The sequence below is a fragment of the Heterostelium album genome (assembly GCF_000004825.1).
Source record: "Heterostelium album PN500 unplaced genomic scaffold PPL_scaffold8, whole genome shotgun sequence".
Lineage (NCBI taxonomy): Eukaryota > Evosea > Eumycetozoa > Acytosteliales > Acytosteliaceae > Heterostelium > Heterostelium album.
Genome location: NW_008805070.1, coordinates 546092 through 567804, shown reverse-complemented (window position 1 = coordinate 567804; position 21713 = coordinate 546092). Strand labels below are relative to the sequence as shown.

The 21713-nt window shown below is 33.1% G+C and overlaps 9 protein-coding genes across 9 annotated transcripts; 4 read left to right on the top strand and 5 right to left on the bottom strand.

Moving 5' to 3' along the window:
* Positions 1-195: 195 nt before the first annotated feature.
* Positions 196-986, bottom strand: PPL_07861 (ADP-ribosylation factor family protein; the record flags this gene model as incomplete). Its single annotated transcript, XM_020578695.1, has 3 exons — positions 196-485; positions 572-725; positions 798-986. The coding sequence occupies 3 exons, from the start codon at positions 984-986 to the stop codon at positions 196-198; spliced, it is 633 nt and encodes a 210-aa protein (XP_020431564.1).
* A 1121-nt stretch (positions 987-2107) lies between these two features.
* PPL_07860 (uncharacterized protein) lies at positions 2108-5243 on the bottom strand (the record flags this gene model as incomplete). The annotated part of the gene is made up of 4 exons (XM_020578694.1): positions 2108-2403; positions 2501-2906; positions 2971-4918; positions 5029-5243. 4 exons carry the CDS (start codon positions 5241-5243, stop codon positions 2108-2110), a joined length of 2865 nt encoding a protein of 954 aa, XP_020431563.1.
* A 1656-nt stretch (positions 5244-6899) lies between these two features.
* On the top strand, positions 6900-11291 carry chdh (GMC family oxidoreductase; the record flags this gene model as incomplete). The annotated part of the gene is made up of 5 exons (XM_020578693.1): positions 6900-6936; positions 7255-7356; positions 9460-9496; positions 9570-9699; positions 9759-11291. 5 exons carry the CDS (start codon positions 6900-6902, stop codon positions 11289-11291), a joined length of 1839 nt encoding a protein of 612 aa, XP_020431562.1.
* A 473-nt stretch (positions 11292-11764) lies between these two features.
* Positions 11765-13740, bottom strand: PPL_07858 (IWS1 family protein; the record flags this gene model as incomplete). Its single annotated transcript, XM_020578692.1, has 3 exons — positions 11765-12005; positions 12063-12802; positions 12853-13740. The coding sequence occupies 3 exons, from the start codon at positions 13738-13740 to the stop codon at positions 11765-11767; spliced, it is 1869 nt and encodes a 622-aa protein (XP_020431561.1).
* A 686-nt stretch (positions 13741-14426) lies between these two features.
* On the top strand, positions 14427-15635 carry PPL_07857 (uncharacterized protein; the record flags this gene model as incomplete). The annotated part of the gene is made up of 2 exons (XM_020578691.1): positions 14427-14565; positions 14683-15635. The coding sequence occupies 2 exons, from the start codon at positions 14427-14429 to the stop codon at positions 15633-15635; spliced, it is 1092 nt and encodes a 363-aa protein (XP_020431560.1).
* A 108-nt stretch (positions 15636-15743) lies between these two features.
* PPL_07856 (putative transmembrane protein) lies at positions 15744-16990 on the bottom strand (the record flags this gene model as incomplete). Its single annotated transcript, XM_020578690.1, has 3 exons — positions 15744-16406; positions 16479-16727; positions 16805-16990. 3 exons carry the CDS (start codon positions 16988-16990, stop codon positions 15744-15746), a joined length of 1098 nt encoding a protein of 365 aa, XP_020431559.1.
* Positions 16991-17798: 808 nt separating this feature from the next.
* Positions 17799-18891, top strand: PPL_07855 (uncharacterized protein; the record flags this gene model as incomplete). The annotated part of the gene is made up of 3 exons (XM_020578689.1): positions 17799-18141; positions 18202-18580; positions 18651-18891. The coding sequence occupies 3 exons, from the start codon at positions 17799-17801 to the stop codon at positions 18889-18891; spliced, it is 963 nt and encodes a 320-aa protein (XP_020431558.1).
* An 89-nt stretch (positions 18892-18980) lies between these two features.
* PPL_07854 (patatin family protein) lies at positions 18981-20060 on the bottom strand (the record flags this gene model as incomplete). The annotated part of the gene is made up of 2 exons (XM_020578688.1): positions 18981-19908; positions 19996-20060. The coding sequence occupies 2 exons, from the start codon at positions 20058-20060 to the stop codon at positions 18981-18983; spliced, it is 993 nt and encodes a 330-aa protein (XP_020431557.1).
* A 565-nt stretch (positions 20061-20625) lies between these two features.
* On the top strand, positions 20626-21708 carry PPL_07853 (aminoglycoside phosphotransferase family protein; the record flags this gene model as incomplete). Its single annotated transcript, XM_020578687.1, has 1 exon — positions 20626-21708. The coding sequence occupies one exon, from the start codon at positions 20626-20628 to the stop codon at positions 21706-21708; it is 1083 nt and encodes a 360-aa protein (XP_020431556.1).
* Between the last annotated feature and the right edge of the window lie 5 nt (positions 21709-21713).

Genomic DNA, 21713 nt, shown 5'->3' with positions numbered 1-21713 from the left:
TAAAAAAAGCAAAGATTCTTGGATTATTTTTGATTCTTTAAATTAATTATAATACAAATAATATCAATTATTATTACAATTACAAATGAGGAAAAAAAAAAAAGTAGTGGGTAGTTATTATGATTATGTTTTCGAAACTATAACATTTTGTTTTGTTTTGTTTGTTATTATTATTATTATTTAAGATTGTTTTTTTTAAGTTCGAACTGGTTCTGCTACTGGTTGTTGAGTTGCTGTTGTTGTAGTTGTTGATTTCTTTGTATTGTTGTTGTTGGAAGTGTTTTTCATCGATTTCTTTGCAGCGGTCAGTTGATTCGCCAGCCAAGACAAACCTTCATTGACACCCTGTCCAGTGATTGCACACGACTGACTGATATTCCATTTTCTATTTACAAGTTGTTGTAGACCTAGATGATTTGCAATCTCTTCCACTGACATCGCTCCAGGTAGATCACATTTATTTGCGTATACTAATAATATTGGTTCTATTCATTATGAATAAAGATAATTGACAATTAGTTAGTATACTAATGTTATTGTTGATTATCAATTTTGAAATATATATATATACCTCTCATTTCAGGATCATTTAAAACTCTATATAATTGTTGTTTAGATTCCTCTAGACGTTCTCTATCGCTACTATCGATTACATAAACTAAAACCTGTGTTCCTACGTAGTAGTGTCTCCATAGATTACGAATCTTATCTTGTCCTCCAACATCCTATAACATTGATGAATGGTAAGTTAACAATATTGTTTATCGTTCATCATCATCAATATCATCACATCATACCCATATTGTAAAAGTTAAATTTTGAAAATGGATTGTCTCTACAGAGAAACCAACGGTTGGAATGCTCGGCACAGTCTCCTTTAGTTTTATTCTATAGAGTAACGATGTTTTACCGGCTGCATCTAAACCGAGCATCAAAACTCTTATGTCTTTACTCTTTTTAAATAGTCTTGAGAATGCTTTTCCCATTTTTTTATATTGTATAATTATAGAAAAGTAACCTATATATAAATCGTATTTTGAATTGAATTGAATTGTATTGTATTGAGTTGAATTGAATTGTATTACAAGACTTTTTGTCGATAAAATTTCAGAAATAAATATAATATATTATTATTAAAAATAAACAAAACAAAATGCTAACAACTACTATAATATATAATATGACAAACAAACAAACAACAACTAATAATAATAATAATATAATAATAAGTATCGGAAATGGTATGAAATAAATAAATAAATAAATAAAATTTAAAATATAAAAATAAATGAGTAAAAAGTAAAGGGTTGGGTTGTGGGGATTTGAGAGTGTCAACTCTAAACACAAATTAGTTTATGAAAATTTTAAAATCTTAAAAATTGAATGAAAGTTGTGTTGATGTGTTTGTTTATTATTATTATTATACTTGTTAATTTATCAAGTTATTATTATACTGAATTTTATTAAATATTCGATATTATATTGTTTTCTTAATGTTATTTTTGCAATGTTTTGTTTTGTTTTGTTTTGTTTTGTTTTTTTAATGTTTTGTTTTGGTTTTAGATCTTAATGTTGATGATAAATATAGATGATCAAAAGATAATCAATGTTTGTTTATTTTTTTTTGTTTAAAGATACCATCACAATTTTGATCAAAGGTTTAAACCTGTTGTGTTATTCTCTTTTTGGTGTTTTTTTGTTTTTTCAACCAAAATGTAAAATCGTACTGTGATTTATCATGATTGACTTCACTCAAATTAGGTGAATTAATTAATTGGGAATCATCAAATCAAACAAATAATTCATCATCAAAAACCAAACAGTTGCAAATATATATATTTTTTTAAAATAATTTATTTTTTATATAATTTTATTTATTGTAGATTTTAATATTATATGCTATATATATATTATTATGATTGCTGTTGGTATATAATATGATTGATTTATGTGTTGATTTCTTTTCTTTTGATTTATAAAGATCTTGGTTTTGATTTATTTGGTTTGGTTGTTGTGTGAATGAAAATTAATTAATCGATTTGTTTTATAAGGAAAAAAATAAAGATGATTTTACTGGATTATATTGATTCAGTTTTGATTGACTTGATTATACGTATCTCTCTGTCTTTTTAAAGATTGGTGTGTTTTCTTGTGCTTCTTCAATGTCTTCGACTCTCTTTCTTTCGACACGAGCATTCTTGATTGGGATGAGACGTAAAAGGAATCCCAAAGGCAATGAAATGAAACCAGTGGCTACACATAATCCCCATTCTCCAAGAGTCAATGGAGTGGTCGAAGTTGCAGTTCCACCGAATGTTACAAACAAAATTTGAATACCAATTGTAGCGAACCAGATAATAACATAGATTGGATTTGTGAAAATACGTTTAAATGGATTCAAATCTAAATATTAATATTGGAAAATTGGAAAATGGAAAATATGTTAGAAATAAAATATATATAAAATAGTTGGAAACATATTTAACTTATAATAACTTACCATTACCCAAAACTCTTGCATTGATTTCATTGAATACTTGAAGGAATACGAAAGTGTTGAAAATGATAGTGTAATGTCTGACGGAATCCTTCTTGATGCCACCATCGAGTATCATGTTGTAAAAGTCGCAACCGAGGTAGAGCAAGAGGAATTGGATTGCCAGTTGGAAGGCGGCTTGTCCGAGAATGTCTCTCCACATGGTACGCGAAATAAGTGGAGCGTCCTTACCGTGTGGTGGACGGTTGAGAAGACTGTCGCTGGGTGGATCGGTTGCCAGTGCAAGTGCAGCCAGAGTGTCCATAATCAAATTGATCCAGAGAAGCTGGATACCGGTGAGTGGCGACTTTCCGCTACCGTAGATGTTTCCAACAAAAGCGACGATAACGGCGACAATGTTGATGGTCAACTGGAATTGAAGGAACTTGCAGATGGCGTCGTTGATGTTTCCTACCCCAGAGCAGGGCACGTACAATCGATGCGAAATTGTCGTCGAGAAGCACGACGTCCGATGCAGCAATGGCGACCTCAGTTCCGGTGACACCCATTGAGAAACCGACGTGTGCCAACTTGAGAGCGGGACCGTCGTTGGTACCGTCACCAGTGACCGCAACAACCTCACCGCTATCCTTCAGGAGTTGGACAAGTCTACGCTTGTCGAGTGGCGATGAACGAGCGAGCACTTGGAGACGTGGGAGAATTGCCTCGACTTCCTTGTCTGGCATCCTTCTGAATTCAGTTCCCTCCATACAGATTCCACCTTTGGTGAGAATACCACAACGTTTGGCAATGTTTTCGGCGGTGACAATGTTGTCACCAGTTACCATACGAACAACAACACCGGCTTGTTGGAATTGAGCAACTGCTTTTGGTACTTCCGCACGAATTGGATCACGAATTCCAACGAGACCAATGAAACAGAGTCCAGTGGTTGGTTCGTCGCCATCCAAGTTGTATTGTTCTGGATCGTAGTCGGCGTAGGCAAGACCGATAGTTCTGAGAGTATCCGATGCAAATTTGAAGATGGTTTGTTCAAACATTTGCTTAACCTCTTCAGTCATTGGCTTGATTTGTCCTTCCTTGTCAAAGTAGGTGGTGCATTGCGAGAGAATAATCTCAGAGGCACCCTTTGTGTAGAGACGATAGTGTCCATTTTCCTGTTGGATGAGGACACCCATCTTCTTTTTGGCAGAGGTGAAAGGGTAGAGTTTCTTGATGTTGGCGGTGGCTCTGGCAGCTTGGTAGTCGGCACCAAACACCTGAGCAAACTTGAGCAATGCACACTCTGTCTTGGATCCAATAAATTCAGTACGTCCCTTTGGCGAAATTCCCTCGTAGGCGTTGGAGTTGATGCAAATTCCATCGGTTATGATACTGTGAATGTGTTGAGGGATGTTATATTTGACGTTGTAGTCGACGTGCTCGATGTAGCTGGCGATGTGTCCGCTTACCACTGTCATTTGGTTGGTTGTGAGAGTACCGGTCTTGTCGGAGCAAATTGTGGTTGCGCTACCCATTGTCTCGCAAGACGCCATGTGTCTCACCAAGTTGTTTTCCTTGAACATCTTGAGCATGCCGAAAGCCAGTGCGACAGTGACTGCCAGGGGAAGACCTTCTGGCACGGCGACGACAACAATGGTGATGGCATCGACAACGATCTTTGTGACATCAGAGATACAGTCGGTTGTGATTTTAATATCGTTGACTTTGAGCTCGATGAAATACTTTGGGATGGTGATGAGCAACATCAAACCGGCGGCAATCAAACCAAACTTTCCAATACGATCGGCGAGTTGTCCGAGCTTCTCTTGGAGTGGAGTGTCTTCTACCTCAGTACGGAGCGACATCATAATCTTTCCGTTGATGGAATTGACACCGACCGATGTGACCATCATCTTACCGAAACCCTCTTGCACGGTTGTTCCAGAGATGAAGAATGGATCGAGCTTGTCTTTGGTGTGACCTTTTTTGATTGGATCAGACTCTCCTGTCATAGATGACTCATCACAGATGATGGAGTGACCCTCAACAAAGACACCGTCTGCACATACAATGTCACCAGTGTCAATCATGAGGATGTCACCAACCAACACATCGAATACAGAGATGATACATTGTTCACCTCCACGAACAACCTTGACAGTTCTATCGGCAGACTTTTTGTTCAATTCTAAGAAACGCTGTTGATTCTTGTAGTTGTTGATCGAAGTTACCAGAGTGACGACGACGACAGCCACCAAAATGGCGACACCTTCAATCCAACCAGTTGAAGGATCTTCTGAAGTGTAATCGATAGAACCTAAAATAATTGAAACAACCGCGGCAATAATAAGAATAATCAATGTTTCATCCTTGAGAGCTTCCACAATCATCTTCCAAAGTGGATCAATAGGTGGATCTGGTAAAACATTATTCGAAAATCTGGTAAAAAATTATAATAAAAAAATAAAAAGATGGAAAGAATATTAACAAATTTGAATTTCAAGATAAATATCTATGTATATATATTATTGCTGTTTGATTTTGTTTACCTTTCTATTCTATGTGAATTGGCAGTGTTGGCATGCTTTGATAGACCTTCTTCAAGGGAAGTTCTCAATTTTTCTGCTAAACCATGGTTACCTCCTAATTCCTCTAGACGTTGTGGGTTCTTTGGAATCGATACCAAATCCTGAAGTGAATGACAATCAATTCCAAAGGTCTCTTGTAAATCAAGTTCCTCGTACGAGGAAATAACTATCGACATTTTCAGATTTTCTTGCTTTCGAAAAAAATTTCAAAGTTTGAGTGTTGTTTTTTTTTTTGTTTTTTGTTATTTATCTATAAGGTTATAATGACTGTTGATTGTTAATGAATTAATTGTACTGATATGTGTTGTGATTGTGGTAAACAATTGTTTGGTTTTAAGTTTTAGATTTAAACACTTTGTAAAAACATAAAACAAATATTATAATTAATTCAGGGAGTGGGAGGAAAGTGGCAAACTAGTTATATATCTAATTAAAACATATATAATAAATATATAAATAGTAAACAACGCTACGAAACTGAAAAATTGAAAAGGGAACAGTAAGATGATGTAAAGTGAAAAGAGAAAATGTCAATGAAGTTTTTCTGTTGTCACATAGATAGCAAATATGTGATTTTTATTTGACCTCTTTGAAATCAAGAAAAAAGAATGTCATTTGGCACTCAAACCACAGAGAATTAAAGATTCAAAACCAGTAAAAAAAAAATAAAAATAAATAAATATCATTGTTTTATGTCTACACTAAATTGTGCATTGATTTGAAAAAACAATGCTGGCTTGATGGTTCGTAAAAATTGCTTAAAAAAAATCGCATTTTTGCAAAAAAAAAAAAAAAAAATTAAAATCAATTAAAACAAAAAAATCAGTTCGCATTTAGCAAATTTTCGAGCAGGTTAAGTTTGATCTCTTCAAGAAAAATTCTAACCTGATCGAAAAATGCTCATCGAAAATATGATCAAAGAGGTAAAAATAAGCAAAGTTGTTGCCTGTGAAAATGAAAGAATCGGATTTCGGAGTGATTCTAAAATTAAAAAATAGTTGTAAACTTTTAGACCTTTTTGTTTTTGAATCCATTTAAATTTTCCAACTGTTGCTTGGATTTTATAAAATAAAATAAAATAAAATAAAATTGGTTTAATATTTTATTACTTTTATTTTTTATTAATAAATCAAATCCAATCCAACCTCAACAACAAATGTTACTATTGTTATTTTGTTGTTTTTTGGTAAACTACTAAAAATTTTTGTTAAGAAGAAATAAAATAAATTAAATTAATTAAAAAGGTTAAAACAAATTAAAAATGCTTGTTTAGTTCTTTTAAAAAGCTCTCTTCAGAAACTCAATCACCATTAATTTGCGTTTGACGGGACCTATCAAAGAATACCTTACAAACATTTATTATTTTGATAGATACCTATGGGAGATGTATATCTTTACCTTCTATAAAAAGTTAATTTTAGTCTAAAATTTTCTTAGTTGACAGAAAAGCCTTCAATTTTTTTAAACAATCAATCTTTTGAATCTTGCAATCTACCAATTTCTATTGTTTTGTTTGTTTTGTTTTTTTTTTGCAAAAATATTGTAAAACCTCTTTATTTTATTTAGCTTTTTTTGAGACAACTTTGCCCAAAAATCCTTTGAGATTAATTGAAAACCAAACAACCACACCAAGATTAAAAATTAAACAAAAAAAAAAAAAAAAAAAAAAGTAGAGTGGATTGATTGATTATCTATTACATTTCAAGTTAATATGTTTTTCGATTACCTATCAACCAATAACACTACTTAACTAAAGCGCTAAACACTTCCTCTTTCAACAAGTATCACACAGCGACAGCGACAACGAAAAAAAAATAAAAAATAAAATAAGAATGATTATTAATAATAGTAGAAAGAGAAAAGATGATCGTAACTCGAGATAATCTCAATCTCTGAATTCAGTTCAACGTGTGGGTGTTTGAAAAACAACTGGCATTATATGACAAAATTGTGTGATACCATACATCCAAAACAATAGAAAGATAATGATGCATCATGATTCTGATCATGATCATCATACGAGAATAATGTGTGCTTCTGCATAGCAAGTCCAATTCTATCGAATTTTGTTTTACAAACAATTGTTAGAATCACACCTGGTAGGTAAGCTAGCGAACAAAATAAGGTATAAATACACATCAATCGATGTTGAAAGACAGTCCAAACACACACTTAAATTTCAAATAGTACATTATTGCTCTTCCATACCTTCTCAAACAAATAAATACACCCTCTTACTTATTTTTGGTAATAACAAACCAAAATTATATTTGTGTAACAGTATTAAACGTAAGAATATTAATATTGCTCTATATATCGTCGTGTTCTGATTCATCCGCTCACCCACACACAATTGTCATGTTTGTTTGTTTGTTAGTTTTTTTTTTATACTTAAAATTCGAAATCACAATCAATCGATAATAATAATAATCATCATCATTCTCACTATGATATCTGTAAATTACTAATCGTAGCCCCCTTTTGTTGTCATCATCACAATAAGCATCACACTACGTTCAAATTCTCATCAGTAGATGACTAATGAAATTTGATTATTCATTGATTCTAACTCTAAAGATTGAAATTAACATCACACAATTATGTGTTAATTTATATATAATTATAAAGTCCAACAGATAAATGACAAGTTTTAATTTGCCAACCAACACCAATTAATTCGCCAGCACCTACAACCTTATTACCTTCTCACATTCTCAAGTATCATTCCAAAACAAAAATGGAACCAGCTTAACCATCCGTCCAACCAACCACTCACTTCTATTTTCAATTTGTTTCGCGTGTTTTGTTTGACCAAACACAAATTGGTTCGTTTATCCAAGCCAAATAAATAGAATAATAGTATTAATAATAAAACATCCCGACAAAATACAACTTATAAATATCACAAAATAATAATGATATATAATTTGATTATTTATCTTCAAAAAAAAAGAAAATAAAACTGGGGTGTTCTTCTTGACTGATAAGTAATAGAAGGTTGTATGTAGAATTTCTGACGTAAAGTCATCTATTATATCCTCTCTTTTTAATTCCTATCAATTTCAAAAAAAAAAAAAAGAATCGAATCACACTCCTCCAACCTACAATCAGCTCATCAAAAATAAAATTGAATTATAATTATTTTATCACACTGACCAACACCCAAAAACACACACTAACTCACCTCCAGACATATTAACACTACCATTCAAAAAATTAATCCCACTCCTCTGTGCGTGTGATTTTTAAATATTTGTATATATATGTAAAAAGAATAATATACATCCACGAGCAAATTAGTTTTGATTCTGACTGAAATTATTATTTTTTTCAATATCTTTTTTTTTACACATATTTATTAAATATTGTGTGGTTGGTGTGTGAGACCATTAATTGCTTCAAAGAGATAGGGTCAAACTAAGAGATAATAGATATTCAATTTTTAATTGTTTTTCCTTAAAACTAAGTTACTTCAAATTGTTTGTTTTGTTTCTGGCCTGTCAATCTCAAAAGACATGCTAATACATCTAACAAACAAAATTTGAGTTGTTGGACGATTGTTGCTAGTTTTTGTTGTGATGGATGATGATGTTTTTTGAAGAAAATTTAAAAATAAAATAAAATATCAATTTTAATGTAAATAGATATATTTAAAGTCAAATACATGTATGGTTATATATATATTATTTTAAATTTTTTATTCTATTCTTAAATTCTGTCTTTTGTTTTGTTTTGTTTTTAATTTTAAAATTAATTTATTGATTTGTTGTTGCCATTCAAGACGATTGTCAAGAATCCCTCATCCAAAATCGCGATATTCAAAAGATAGATATTTATTAATTTAAGCGTATTCTCCTTTTTCCACAATTTCAAACAACATCAACAACGAGTTGTCAATTCCAATACCTTTCCTTCTGTATAATAAACACCATCTACACCACACACCCGAGTAGTGCTCCATTAATAAATCTTTAATTAAATAACACTAACCAACCATATCAATTAAATATTAATATTTCTGTATAAAATTAAATGTTGACAATTTTATTTAAATTAAGTAGGTCACCTTTTTAAGCCAGTTTCCAACCACATATAAAAGACGATCATTGGATTCATTTTTTTTAATCCAACAACAACAACAATAGCAAAAACAACAACAACAAAAAACAACAACTAAACTTGTGTTTAATTTATTATTAATAATATTTCCTAACATTTCAATATACAAAAAAAGAAATAGTTTAAGAACTTCTTCTTTTGCTTATTGATATTCAACAATGTTTAGTGTTAAAGCTTTACAACCCATTCTTATAGTTATTTCCATCCTAATAGTAGTCACTTCAAGTATTACATATAATCTACCAAAACAAAATTGCTATGATTTCATTATAGTTGGTAGTGGTTCCAGTGCCAGTATAGTGGCAGATAGGTAGGTTAAAATAATAATATTAATTTTTATAAAAAGTTAATTTAATTAATGCGATTTTTTTCTTTTACTTTAGATTATCTGCTAAAGGTCACACTGTTTTAGTTATTGAGGCTGGAAAAAGATCTATTGGTGATCTTGGAGGTTTAGATGTAGTTGGTACCAAAGGAAAATTGGATCCAACATCAATGGAGTATACTCCAGAAGTAAGTTTACAAAAAACAAAATACAAAAAAGACTTTTATTAATATTATTTTTCTTACAGAGACAAGTAACCATTTATGATGTACCATTGTATTGGCAAAGTTCATCTATAACGGGTGGAAAATGGGGTTACAAAGGTGCTGGAATTGCAAAACTTGTTGGTGGTTGCGGAGTTCACAATGGTATGGTGTTCCAGAGAGGTTTAAGTAGTGATTACGATTCATGGAATTTGCCAGGCTGGAACTGGACCACTATGAGTACCTACCTCAAGAAATTAGAAAAACAATTGGATCCACAATTGGCAACCAGCGACCTCCATGGACACGACGGTAAAATCAAAGTTGGATCGATACCGTTCGACAAAGAAGGACAACAGTTTTTGGCTTCTTGTAATGCAAGTGGTTTGCCATTCAACAGTGATTTCCAACAGGATTTCCGTGATGGCTGTGGTTATTTCCATTTCAATATCGACAAAACCAAAGGTGAGCGTTCAACTCCAGCCCACGAATACCTTTTGGATGCCGTCAACTCCAAGCGAGTTGAGTTGCTTCCAGAGGCAACCGTTACCAGAATCCGTTGGAGATACGATATCCCCAGTCGTAAATATGAAGCAACCGGTGTCGAATTTGTATTGAACAAATACAAAGATAAAGTTTTCACAGTCGATGCCTCCAAGGAAGTTATATTGGCAGCCGGTACTCTAAACACCCCAAAGATTCTATTGCAATCGGGAGTTGGAAACTCCACCTATTTGAATCAATATAGAGATAAAATTCCAATGGTAGTTTCGAATCTGCCAGGTGTCGGAAGAAATCTCCAAAACCACTTTTTATTCTTTTCCGTTTATCAATATTCCGATGTCAATTCACGTCCAACCATGTACGACCTCTTTAGTTTGGATCTCGCCTACAAATCTCAGGGTGCCGGTATTTTTGGTACACCAGGTTACTCGGTTGGCGTTTGGTTGCGAGGTAACTCGACAAAGGAGAAATCCGCCGAGAATGTCATGATTGTCCAGCCAGGTGTAATCGGTACGACCACCCCTTTCCCCTCGGTATCACTCGGTATCAGCATTGGAAAACCTGAGCCAAATAATCATTGGCTTGATCTCTCAACCAATCAATCGGGCTCAAAAATCGACTTTTTTATGAGACCACCCAATATCAACTTCACTCTGTTGAACAATCCACTCGATGTACAAAAGATGGTGCGTGGATTCAAGGAGGCCAAGAGAATTATGTCGTTCCCGCCGATGAGCACCTTGATGACACCGGCCGTGCCACCTCCAACTGCAACCAGCGATGCCGATCTCGAGGCCTATATCAGAGCCAATATCAACGCACACGAACACTGGTGCGGAACCTCAAAGATGGGTTTGACATCCGATCCAATGTCTGTTGTCGATCCCAGACTCAAAGTCATTGGAGTGCGAGGTGTAAGAGTTGTCGACGCATCGGTCATTCCAATTATCCCAGATTCTCTTGTACATGCAACCGTAATGGCAATCGCTGAAAAAGCATCCGATTTAATCTTAGAAGATTATCCAAATCAAGGTTCCAATCCTTTAGATTTAAATTTGTCAATATTAGCATAAGACAGGCCTCTTTAATCATTAGTTAATTTATTATTATCATTTTTTGTACAAAATTTTCGAATCATATTTATTAAAATTATTATTTAAACAAATACAAATACAATTACAATATATTTACAAACTAACTTAATATAATTAATAAAAAAATCATTTTATTTAATAATAATAACAATAATATATTTTTTTTGATTATTTTTTTTTAGTTGTTTTTTAATGGTAAAAGGATAAATGTTATATTGATTTGTAATGGTAGCAGTATAATAGTGATGATAAAGTTTGATTGTTGTTTAAAATCTGTCAAATTTTGCCATAAATGATTGGTGATTGATGATTGATTGATTTAGTTATTATTTAGTTCATTTATATTGGCTTTTATATCTATAGTTATGTTTGGATGGATTACCCTTATTTGGCTTTGGTTTGGTGTGGTATATTACTATTTTTTTTTTTGATTTTTCTTTCCAGTAGAATGCTCATTTAAGATTTCTACCTTCAACACTGAGAGTAAACGCTCTTGGATTTCCTTTGTAAGTTTGTCTCATGATCTTCTTTTCGATTTCCTTATCAATCTTACTGATGGTTCTAACTGGTGATACTCTAGCATTGTGTGCACTTTCATCGATTCCTTTTGGCTTCTTTGTATAGATCAAGTTGGCTCTTGGAATTGAAACGGCATGCTTAATATGTGCTGGTAAATAATCATCTTTTGTGAATCTAGAAAAGCATGATTAGTAATGAATTTAAATTCATATTAATTTCCAATTATCTTACTTTTTAGTTAAACCATCTACATTGTGAAGTTGTTCTGGATCCACTTGGATTTCATCGTGTTGTCTTTCCTCTCTGATTTGACTGGGTAGATTCCATTTGTGAATGACATCGTATGCGAGTTTCTTGATGACTGGTGTTTCGCTTTCCGATTTATTGATGGCCATTACCATCTTCTTGACTCCACTTCGTCCGATTTGATCACGTGCAACCGGCAGAAGACTGAGTGCCTTCAGCATTGCCGTCTTGATCTTGATGTTTGGAAGTGAACCGTCTGGCAGTGGCTCCAACCACATTGCAATGACGTGAAAGATGCTTGGATTGGCCATAGTCAAAACGTCGTAAAGCTGCACCTTACTGAGAGTCGACTCGACCTCTGACAACAATATAATCTTATTGAGTGCTGGCGCACGCTTCTTGTTGGCACTGACATCGAGATCCGCTGCATTCATCATCTTGTCAAGGATGTCACGTGCCATCTGGTAGGCAATGTTGTCGTCGAGCTTCTTCACCTCACGTCTTCCCTTCATCGATTGAAGCACGACATCGAAAGGATTCGGTTCCAAATCTTCGTTGTTTCCATCTGTTGATTCCATCATGTCGTCTTTGCTCTTCCTCTTACTCGATTTCTTCTTCTTCTTCTTGCTGCTTCCACTTTCGTCGTCATCGCTGGCGTCTCCATCTTCATCCTTGCTCTTCTTTGACTTTCTCTTTGTTCCCTTCTTTCCTTCTTCTCTTTGCTGCTACTCTTCTTCTTGCTCTTCTTCTTGCTCTTCTTATCAGAGTCACTTGCATCCGATGCTGATTCTTCATCTTCCTCCTCTTCTTCTTCCTCCTCCGATGCCTCATAATCTCTATCCTTATCTAGATTCTCATCGTCATCGTCCACGTTCATAACAGCACGCTTGTCACTCGACGATTGTTCTTCGTCATTCTCACCAGCGTCTTCTTTGATCTCGCCAACATTCTTAACCTTGATCTTTGTCGGAGTGGCAGCAGTGGCAGCAGCTCTCTTACTTCTCGAGAGTCTAGTGAATGACTTTTCCTCTACTACCGACTCTTTCTTCTCCGAATCACTTCCAAAGATATCATCATACTCGACTTCCTTCTTCTTCTCTGATTTTTCATCTGCATCCTCCTCGACTTCCTCAGCGGCATCTACATCTTCAGCATCCTCCATCTCCTCTTCATTATCACTTGATTTACTCTTGCTCTTCTTTGATTTTCTACTCTTCTTTTCTTTCTTCTCTTTCTTTTCCTTCTTTTTCTCTTTCTTCTCCTTCTTTTCCTTCTTACTATCTTTCTTCTCTCTCTTCTTTCTAGGTTTCTTTTCTGGCTTCTCTATTTCTTCTTCTTCCTCCTCTTCTTCCTCCACTTCTTTTCCTTCGGCTTCATGCTCCTTTTCTACTGCTTTCTCCTCTTCTTCTACTTCTTCTTCTTCTTTCTCAGCTTCATCCTCTTTATCAAGTTGTTTTGTCACCACCTCTTCTTCTTGTTTCTCTGCTGTCACTGTAGTAACCTCTGTTTCTGCGGTTGTTGATATTTCAGTCTTCTCTGCCTCAGTGGAAGCAGCATCAACCATTGGTTCAACTATTGAAGATTCGACATTTTCACTTTGCTCTGTGGAAGTTGGTTTGTCTTCAACGATATTCTCGACTATTTTACTTGTTTCTAAATCCATTTCTTTTTCTAACTAATAAACTAACAGCGATACTAAGTATAGATAAATGAAAACAACCAAACTAATTGAATAACTAGGTAACCTAAGAGAATAATTAAACTAAATAACTAAACTTTTAAAAAACAACACTAAAAAAACAACAAAAAAATAAATAATCAACTATCAAAATCAAGATTAACGTTGAAATTGACGATTTGATTAATTAATAATACTATAAATAGATAATAATATTATAAAGAAATACTAGATCTAAATATAATATAATAATTTAGTTGTTGAAATTAAAGGAATCATATAAAATTTTTAAATTTTTGATTTTTAAAAAAAACAATTAACGACTTTTTTTTTTTTTTTTTTCTTTTTTTTTTTTTTTTTTTTCTAAATTTAACTGATAGTTAAAAAAACCATTTAATTTTAAAAATTTTTAAATTGCAATTTTTGATGATCACTAGTTATAAACCCAAATTGATCATATTTCTTTTCATTTTCTTCTTTTTTTTTATTAAATCTTAAATAAATAATTCACTAAATAAATTTATTTATTTTATTTTTTTTATAAATTTTATTTATTTTGATTCATTTTCTTTCGTCATACCAAACAAACTAAACGAATCTTAAACCAGACTAGTCTCACCATTTCAAACATTCATTCATTTCTATTTCTAAACAATTATAAACAAAACATTATGGGTAAAGATATTTCATCGAATCAACCAACAATTTCATCAGAGGTATTAAGTTCTGCAGCATGGTTAAGTGAACACTCGAAAGATGTTAAAATAAATTCAGAGGCAATCGATAAATTTATTCGTGAAATTACAAAAGGTAAGCGGTTAACAATCAATGATTGATCATTTGAAGCAAATTTTGAAAGCATGAATCTCTCCTTTTAAAATTGATTGAAAAATGTACTAATTCTAGAATGTTTAATTTTCGATCTAGATGAATATGATCAAAAAACATCAGTTATGCAATTCCCATTGAATTTCAGTAATCATGAGCAAGAGGTGAACTTTTGGTTCGTTCTGGATCTTATAAATTTCGGTAGTGGCTACCGAAAGGAATTACACGAGGCATCGGGAAGAGGCGCATACGACACCATTTGCTATGGCTTGTTTGGAATGTTTCTCTCGCAGTCTGGCAATATCAATGCAAAGTTCTTCAAGAATCTATCGTTGCACGAGGTTTCCTCGTATTTCAACATTCCAATCTCGGTGGAAGTCCAACAGCAACCCGGAATCTACGCCTACAAAGATTCGCCATTGAAGCCACTGGCCATGTCGATCCACAGCGTACTTCGTGAGAGTGCAACCATAGTACAGGACGAACTTGGATTCGATGATTTCGGATCGTTCATCTTTAAATTCACTGAACCATCATCATCATCATCATCATCATCAAATAGTCGTCCATCAGCATGCAAATTGACGGAACGTTTGGTTAATACTTTCCCGGCATTTAGGGATGTCTCCAAGTACGGAGAATCAAACACACCCATCTATCTTTACAAGAAAGCACAGTTACTCTGTGGAGATCTACATAGAAGATTCAAGAGTTTGCTCCCGGAGCGATTCGACTTTGAAGATGTTGATCAGCTGACCGTTTTCACAGACAACGTAGTTCCCGCGGTCTTGAGAAAATATGGCATTCTCGAGGTGTCGAAAGAGTTGGAGGAGTGGCTCGACAGCGGAAAAGAGTTGCCAGCTGGCGACCGTGAGATTGAACTACGTTCGCTGGCGATCCACGCATGCCATCTACTCACAGAGAGAGCAAGACTTCAGAATCACGAATTCATAGGAAACGACATGAAATTCGATTACTTCCTTTGGACCAAAGGAAAAGATGGTGAATTTAGAAAAGTAGAAAGACATTATACAAAATCAATTTATTATTAAAGACAACCCAATCGTCTGTTTAATAAAAACTATAGTTGGATGGAGGAATAAATATTTATAAATATATAAATATATATATATAGTTTGGTTTAGTTTAGTACAATTGTACTATTTTGGTACTGGTGTTATCTTCATGAAGAAATAGGTAAAGAGGAACAGACACATCACCAATACGATGATAAGGAAATAGTTGAGTGTATCTTTACGGTTGCTCGATGTATACTTCTTGAGACGTTCGTGTTCCTCGCCGATTTTGTCGTGGTTGTTGGTGAGATGTGAATTGAGTTCGTCGAGACGCGACATGTCGCTGTTGAGCATCGTCGACATCTTGTTGGAGTGACTCTTCAGGTGCATAGCGGCATCGGACATCTCACGTGCCAAGTCCTCTTGGAGTATTCGTTGTTGATTGGTTATATCCTGGAATGACAACTGGCTTAGACGCTCCGGATCGTCCAGTCTGTCCTCTTGATGAGTCGTACCCAATAGTTTTGACAACTCACTATTTTTATTTTGAAATTTTGCTCGATAATGTAATGTTGGTGATGTTAACTGCTGTTGTTGTTGTTGTTGCTGTTGATTATTATTATTATTGCTATTATTATTATTATTATTATGTTGTGGATGAGGTGATGATAATAATAATTCTGTTTTCTTCTTTTCTTCATTGTTTCTTGTCTTCATTACAGTATGAACTTCATTCATCTTCTCACCATGTGTAATATTACTTGATTGTAATCTTATCATTGATAATCTTGTAGAGATAGGTGAATTCTAAAATAAAGTTAATAACATAACATATTAATGATAATAGCATTTATATTGATAATAGTAACGATATCTTACTAATTTCTCTTGATTAACTAATCCAAGTAAAACATTTATCTTTCTCGAGTATTCATTTAATGCTTCTTTTGAAGGTATATTCTTTTCTAATTGTTCATTGTTGGTATTTAAAGATGATGCTGTTGATGATGATGACGACGATGCTGATGTTAATGTTGGTGTTGTTTGTATGTTTTTATTTAATTGATTTGATTTATTCTCTATTAAATCTTTAAGTTGTGAATATTTAGCAAATAATACAGGTATAAACTAAAGTAGTAATTATTTTTGAATACAGTTTGTTAGTTTGTTTGTTAATCCAATGTAGTGTAAATATATATAATTACCTTTTCTACAGATAACATATCTCTATTTGAATTTGAATTTGAAATTAGATTCTCACATGACTGTATCAGTCTCTTTAGATTTACATCTAGTTTATGAATGTCTTTATATATATCTTTACTGCTGCTACTGCTATTACTTCCACCAGAAGCTATATCTGTATCAAATATTACATCTTGTTTAGCCATCTTCTTCATTATTGGCTCAAAAAATAAAAAAAATAAAGAATTATAGTTCAGTGTTTTTTCTTATCACCCACTCTGTTATTAAAAAATCACAAAAATAAAAGAGAAGAATACCACGTCAGATCAAATGACTCATTCATTTTTATTTGTTTATGTATACAGTCACCAAAGTTAGAATTAATAATTTATTACTCTTACTTGACCAAATAGAAATTTAGTTATGAATTAATTATTAAAATCAACTTTTTCAATTGAAATTTCTGGATAATAATCATGATTTATAGTTGTTTAAAATAAAAAGAACAGCAAGTGTTCTTGTTAAAAATAACAAAAAAAAGAGATGGATTATTTGCTGGTATCGGACTTTGGGCATCTTCAATTGATGTTTAACACTTCGTTCACGATATTATTTGTATTTTGTGTTGGAATTTGTTTATTTGATGGTTCTCAAAAATCAGATTAAAGATAGGATTATTGTAATAGCGGGCGGTACCCAAGAGAACATCCAATGCTGCATTAACACTTAAAAAAAAAAAAAAGTTTTTTTGGAATTGAAAAAAAGATATTTAGTTTTTGCAAAAACACTTTGAAATCTTCGAATGGGCGGAGGACAAGACCATTTAAGTGCCTCCGAAAATTTGATCATTTTTTCGAATTTATTGATATTTTTAATCAAATTTATCATTCTTTTAAATATTTAATTTTTTTTTATTTTATTTTTTTTTGGTGGTATCAAAAAAATGATGATAAAAGGAGGACTTTTCTATTCCAATTGAAATCAGTTCATTCAATCTCACAATCCTATTTAAAAATGAAATTTTATTTATCTTTAGTATTATTATTATCTGTTTTGTCATTTTCCTATTCTAAACCATCAGACTTGGGTAAAGTCTATGCTATTTGGCATTGCGGTATCGATGGTTGCATGTGGAATACACCAATCAACAACTCCTATGTCGATTGGATTGTCAATCGTGGAGATGGTATCCCAACCAATAACTTGTTTATCTTCTCCTTCTTGAACCCAGTAAACATTCTCCAACAAGGAATACAAGCAGTTCCAGCCGGTATGAGTAAATCACTCATTCAATATCTCCAATCTCAAGGTCTATCTGTTATGTTCTCCATTGGTGGTGCAGGTATTGTATTAAATTGTTTGAAATCTAGAGTTTTTTATTTTAATTAATAAATTTTCACAATTACAATTATTATAGCCTGGAGTTCTGAATGGGATCAAGCTTTAACTAAAGATCCAACTACTCTTGGTAAGAATGCTGCTGCCATCGCCCAAGAATTTGGTGTTGGAATTGAAATCGACTACGAGAGTGAAGCCAATACACCAAAGTTGGATGCTTTTGTCAAGGCATACCGTTCTGTCATTCCATTTGACAACTCCTCGAGTGCCACCGATAGCTCTTTGCTAACTGTAGATACTGGTGCTGGAACCGGATACTTAACCTCTGTTTCTCTCTGGGCAAGCAAGTGGTTGGAAGCCAACGAAATCAACTGGATCAACGCTATGGTTACTGGAGGACCATACGGATCTCTCTCTGAGGCAACTCAATATTGGAATGAACATTTATATGGTACCAAGTAAGATATTATTATTTTAATATTCTAAAATATTTAAACTTTAATTTATTAATATGATTTAATTTAAAAGCTGGGCAAGCATTCCACCAATGAGACCAGAACATTTAGTTGTCAGTCTTTACAGTTGTGATGGTTCACCAAATTGTAATTCATACCAAGGTACTGTTTTGCAAGCTGCCGTCGGTTGGGTCAACAATGCTACCACCAGAGGTATTTCCTTCTGGGTAGGTGGATGTGTTGGTGGTTTGAACAATAACTGTTGCAATGATTGCACTGGTCTTGAACAAGGATCAAAGAACTATTTGTCATAAACTATTATCATTAATTAAAAAAGATCTATTTATTTGTAAACTTTATAATAAAAAACAAATTTGTTTGTTTAAATTAAATCCATGGATTCTTAAAAGTCCAATAATCCTTTAATTTTTAGAACCATTTCTTTATATTCTTTTGAGTTTGTGAATCTAGTTGCTTCTTCTTTCATATAGGCAATGGATGGTTCGGATACATCATTGACTCCAATGTTCTTGTCAATCACTGGATCGAATCTAAAGTAGTGGAGATTTGGATTGGCCTTTTGGAATTGTTGATGAATTTCAAAACTGGAACCTGTCATAAAATTAATGATTCTGGTCAGTGGGTTCTCAATAACTTTGCCAATGTTGGTGGTTACAAATTTGGTACCAGTGGTAAATGAAGAAGTAAGGTTTGACATCATATCAGTTTTAGTAACTTGGTAACCAGTTCCAAAGGAAATGAAAATACATTCATGGATATTATCCATTCCAAAGATATTGACAGCTTCCTGGTGGGTAAGGTTAATTGGATTGTTATTGAAATAACCACCATCCATATAGGTGTAGTTCTTATAGGTAGGGGTGGAGAATAGCATTGGAATAGCAGATGTTGCACGAACTGCATGGACAATACTATGATTCTCTGGAATCTCCTTTGGATTGATTGCTCTTGTGGGGTTGTTGTAGTTACTTAGAATGAATGGTTCTGGACCGAGATGTGGAAGAAGGATATTGGTAGCTGAAGTAGTGACAAATCCTTTTACCAATGGACTGAAATCACTGAGAGTACTTTGATTGTAAAGTTTGGTGAGTGCTTCAGAAAACATCTTTGTGTTGGCAATCGATTGTGATTCCACAATGTTTCTACAGTCAGTTTTGAAAACTTCTCTTCCAACGGTAATATACAGATCTCTAATATCTTCGTTAGAGTGACCTGCCATTCTCGAAAAGGTAATCATACCACCAGTACTAGTTCCACCGATTAGAGAGGCTCTTGCAAAAATATCACAACCAAGATCTTTCTCAAGTTGACTGATAATCTGCAAAGTCATCAAACCTTTAAATAATTTTGTTATTATTAATTATTTTTTTATTCTAAACACAATTAAAGAAATTTACATACCTCTCATTCCACCTCCATCACATGAAATAATTAATTTTGGTTTATGACTTGGTGATTGCATTTTATTTGTTTGATAGTATTAATTATTTATTTAATGGTATAAGTAATGATTATTGAATAATAATTTTGTTACACTTTTAAAAGTTTAATTTAATATTGATTTACATTTTTAATTGTTAGTTCAATAGATTTAACCAATCACCTGTTAACACTACTTTTGATTTGCCAGTTTACAAAAAAAAACAAAATTAAACACATAGTTTCAATGAATTGTGTTTTTTCATTTTATAGGTTTCCATTATTTTTTCAAAATAAACAAAAAAGCTATGCAAAATTTTTTCATTTTTGGGAGGCATAAAATGAAATTACCCAATTATTATTGTATTAAATAAAGAATATTTCTAATTTTAACAAAAAAGAAAACTTGATTGATTTAATCTTTAACTTATCAGACTAGTCTGTTTATTAAACAAGTAATTTACTTTTTTTACTAATAAAAAACCAAGATTAAATTCTTTCTTTATCAGGAAACAACAAAAATATCTGTGATGAACTTTTTTTTTTTTTAAAAAGATATATGAAAACTGATTGATTGGTTAATTTAAATTATTGTTTATTGTTATAAAATGACAAGTAATATAATTCCAACTTTAACACCAATTCAAAAGAATAAAATTCTAGAGATAATCAAAAATGAAATAAAACAATGGTTAGAATTCACAGATGATCGTTTCACCATTAAAGATTGTTCGAAAGGTTACGATAACAATGTTTATATTGTAAATACAGATGCTATAGATAGCGAGAGGGTGGTATTGAGAATACCGAGATTGTTAGAAGACGAAGACTGCCCACCGATGCACACTCCAAGAATGCAAGCCGCTATTTTGAAGGTGTTGGGTGATCATGGTTTGCCTGTTGCCAAGTTGTTGGCAGTTGAAGATTCCTACTTGCTTGAGACCTACATTGAGCAATGTGATCTCAGTGAATTCTACAGATCGACTCTAGACATACCAGATACGGTCGGCCAGCATATCTTTAGTCAAGTAGGAACGGTTCTTCGTGGTATTCATCAGATAGAAACGGGTGGACGTTATGGCTATCTTCAAACACTCGATCTCCGTGGTGACAGAGATCACTGGCATCAGTTCTTCAGCGATATACCCTCACAGATCGAATCTTGTAAAGAAAACCAACTCTATCGATTGAAATTGATCGATGACTATACAAACAACGAAGATCTATCAAGATATCTACAACAATATTATCAAAATAGTATAGATCTATTGAAAGAATTGGAGGAACAGAACAATTATATTAGACCAAGATTGATTCATGCAGATCTTTGTAGTAATAACATTAGAGTAAGAGGAAAGAAGAGCAACAACAATAATAATAATAATAGTAATGCAGAGTTAGAGTTAGAGTTGGTTGGTATTATAGATTTTGCAGATTGTTTGGCAGGTGATGGATTATATGATATCGGTAGAATATTATCACATTGTTATTGCAATTGGAAGTTCATAGAGGCAATCGGTAGTACCTACACAGAAAGCGGTAAATTCTCTTCATTACAGATTAAACTCATTCATTTCTATGCATTCTCATTTTGTATATGGTTATTAGATAGTTCGTTAGACGATGATAATGATATCATTAAATATAATACAATTTTAAATAATCTATTAAAACTTATTAAATCAAACTAATAAAG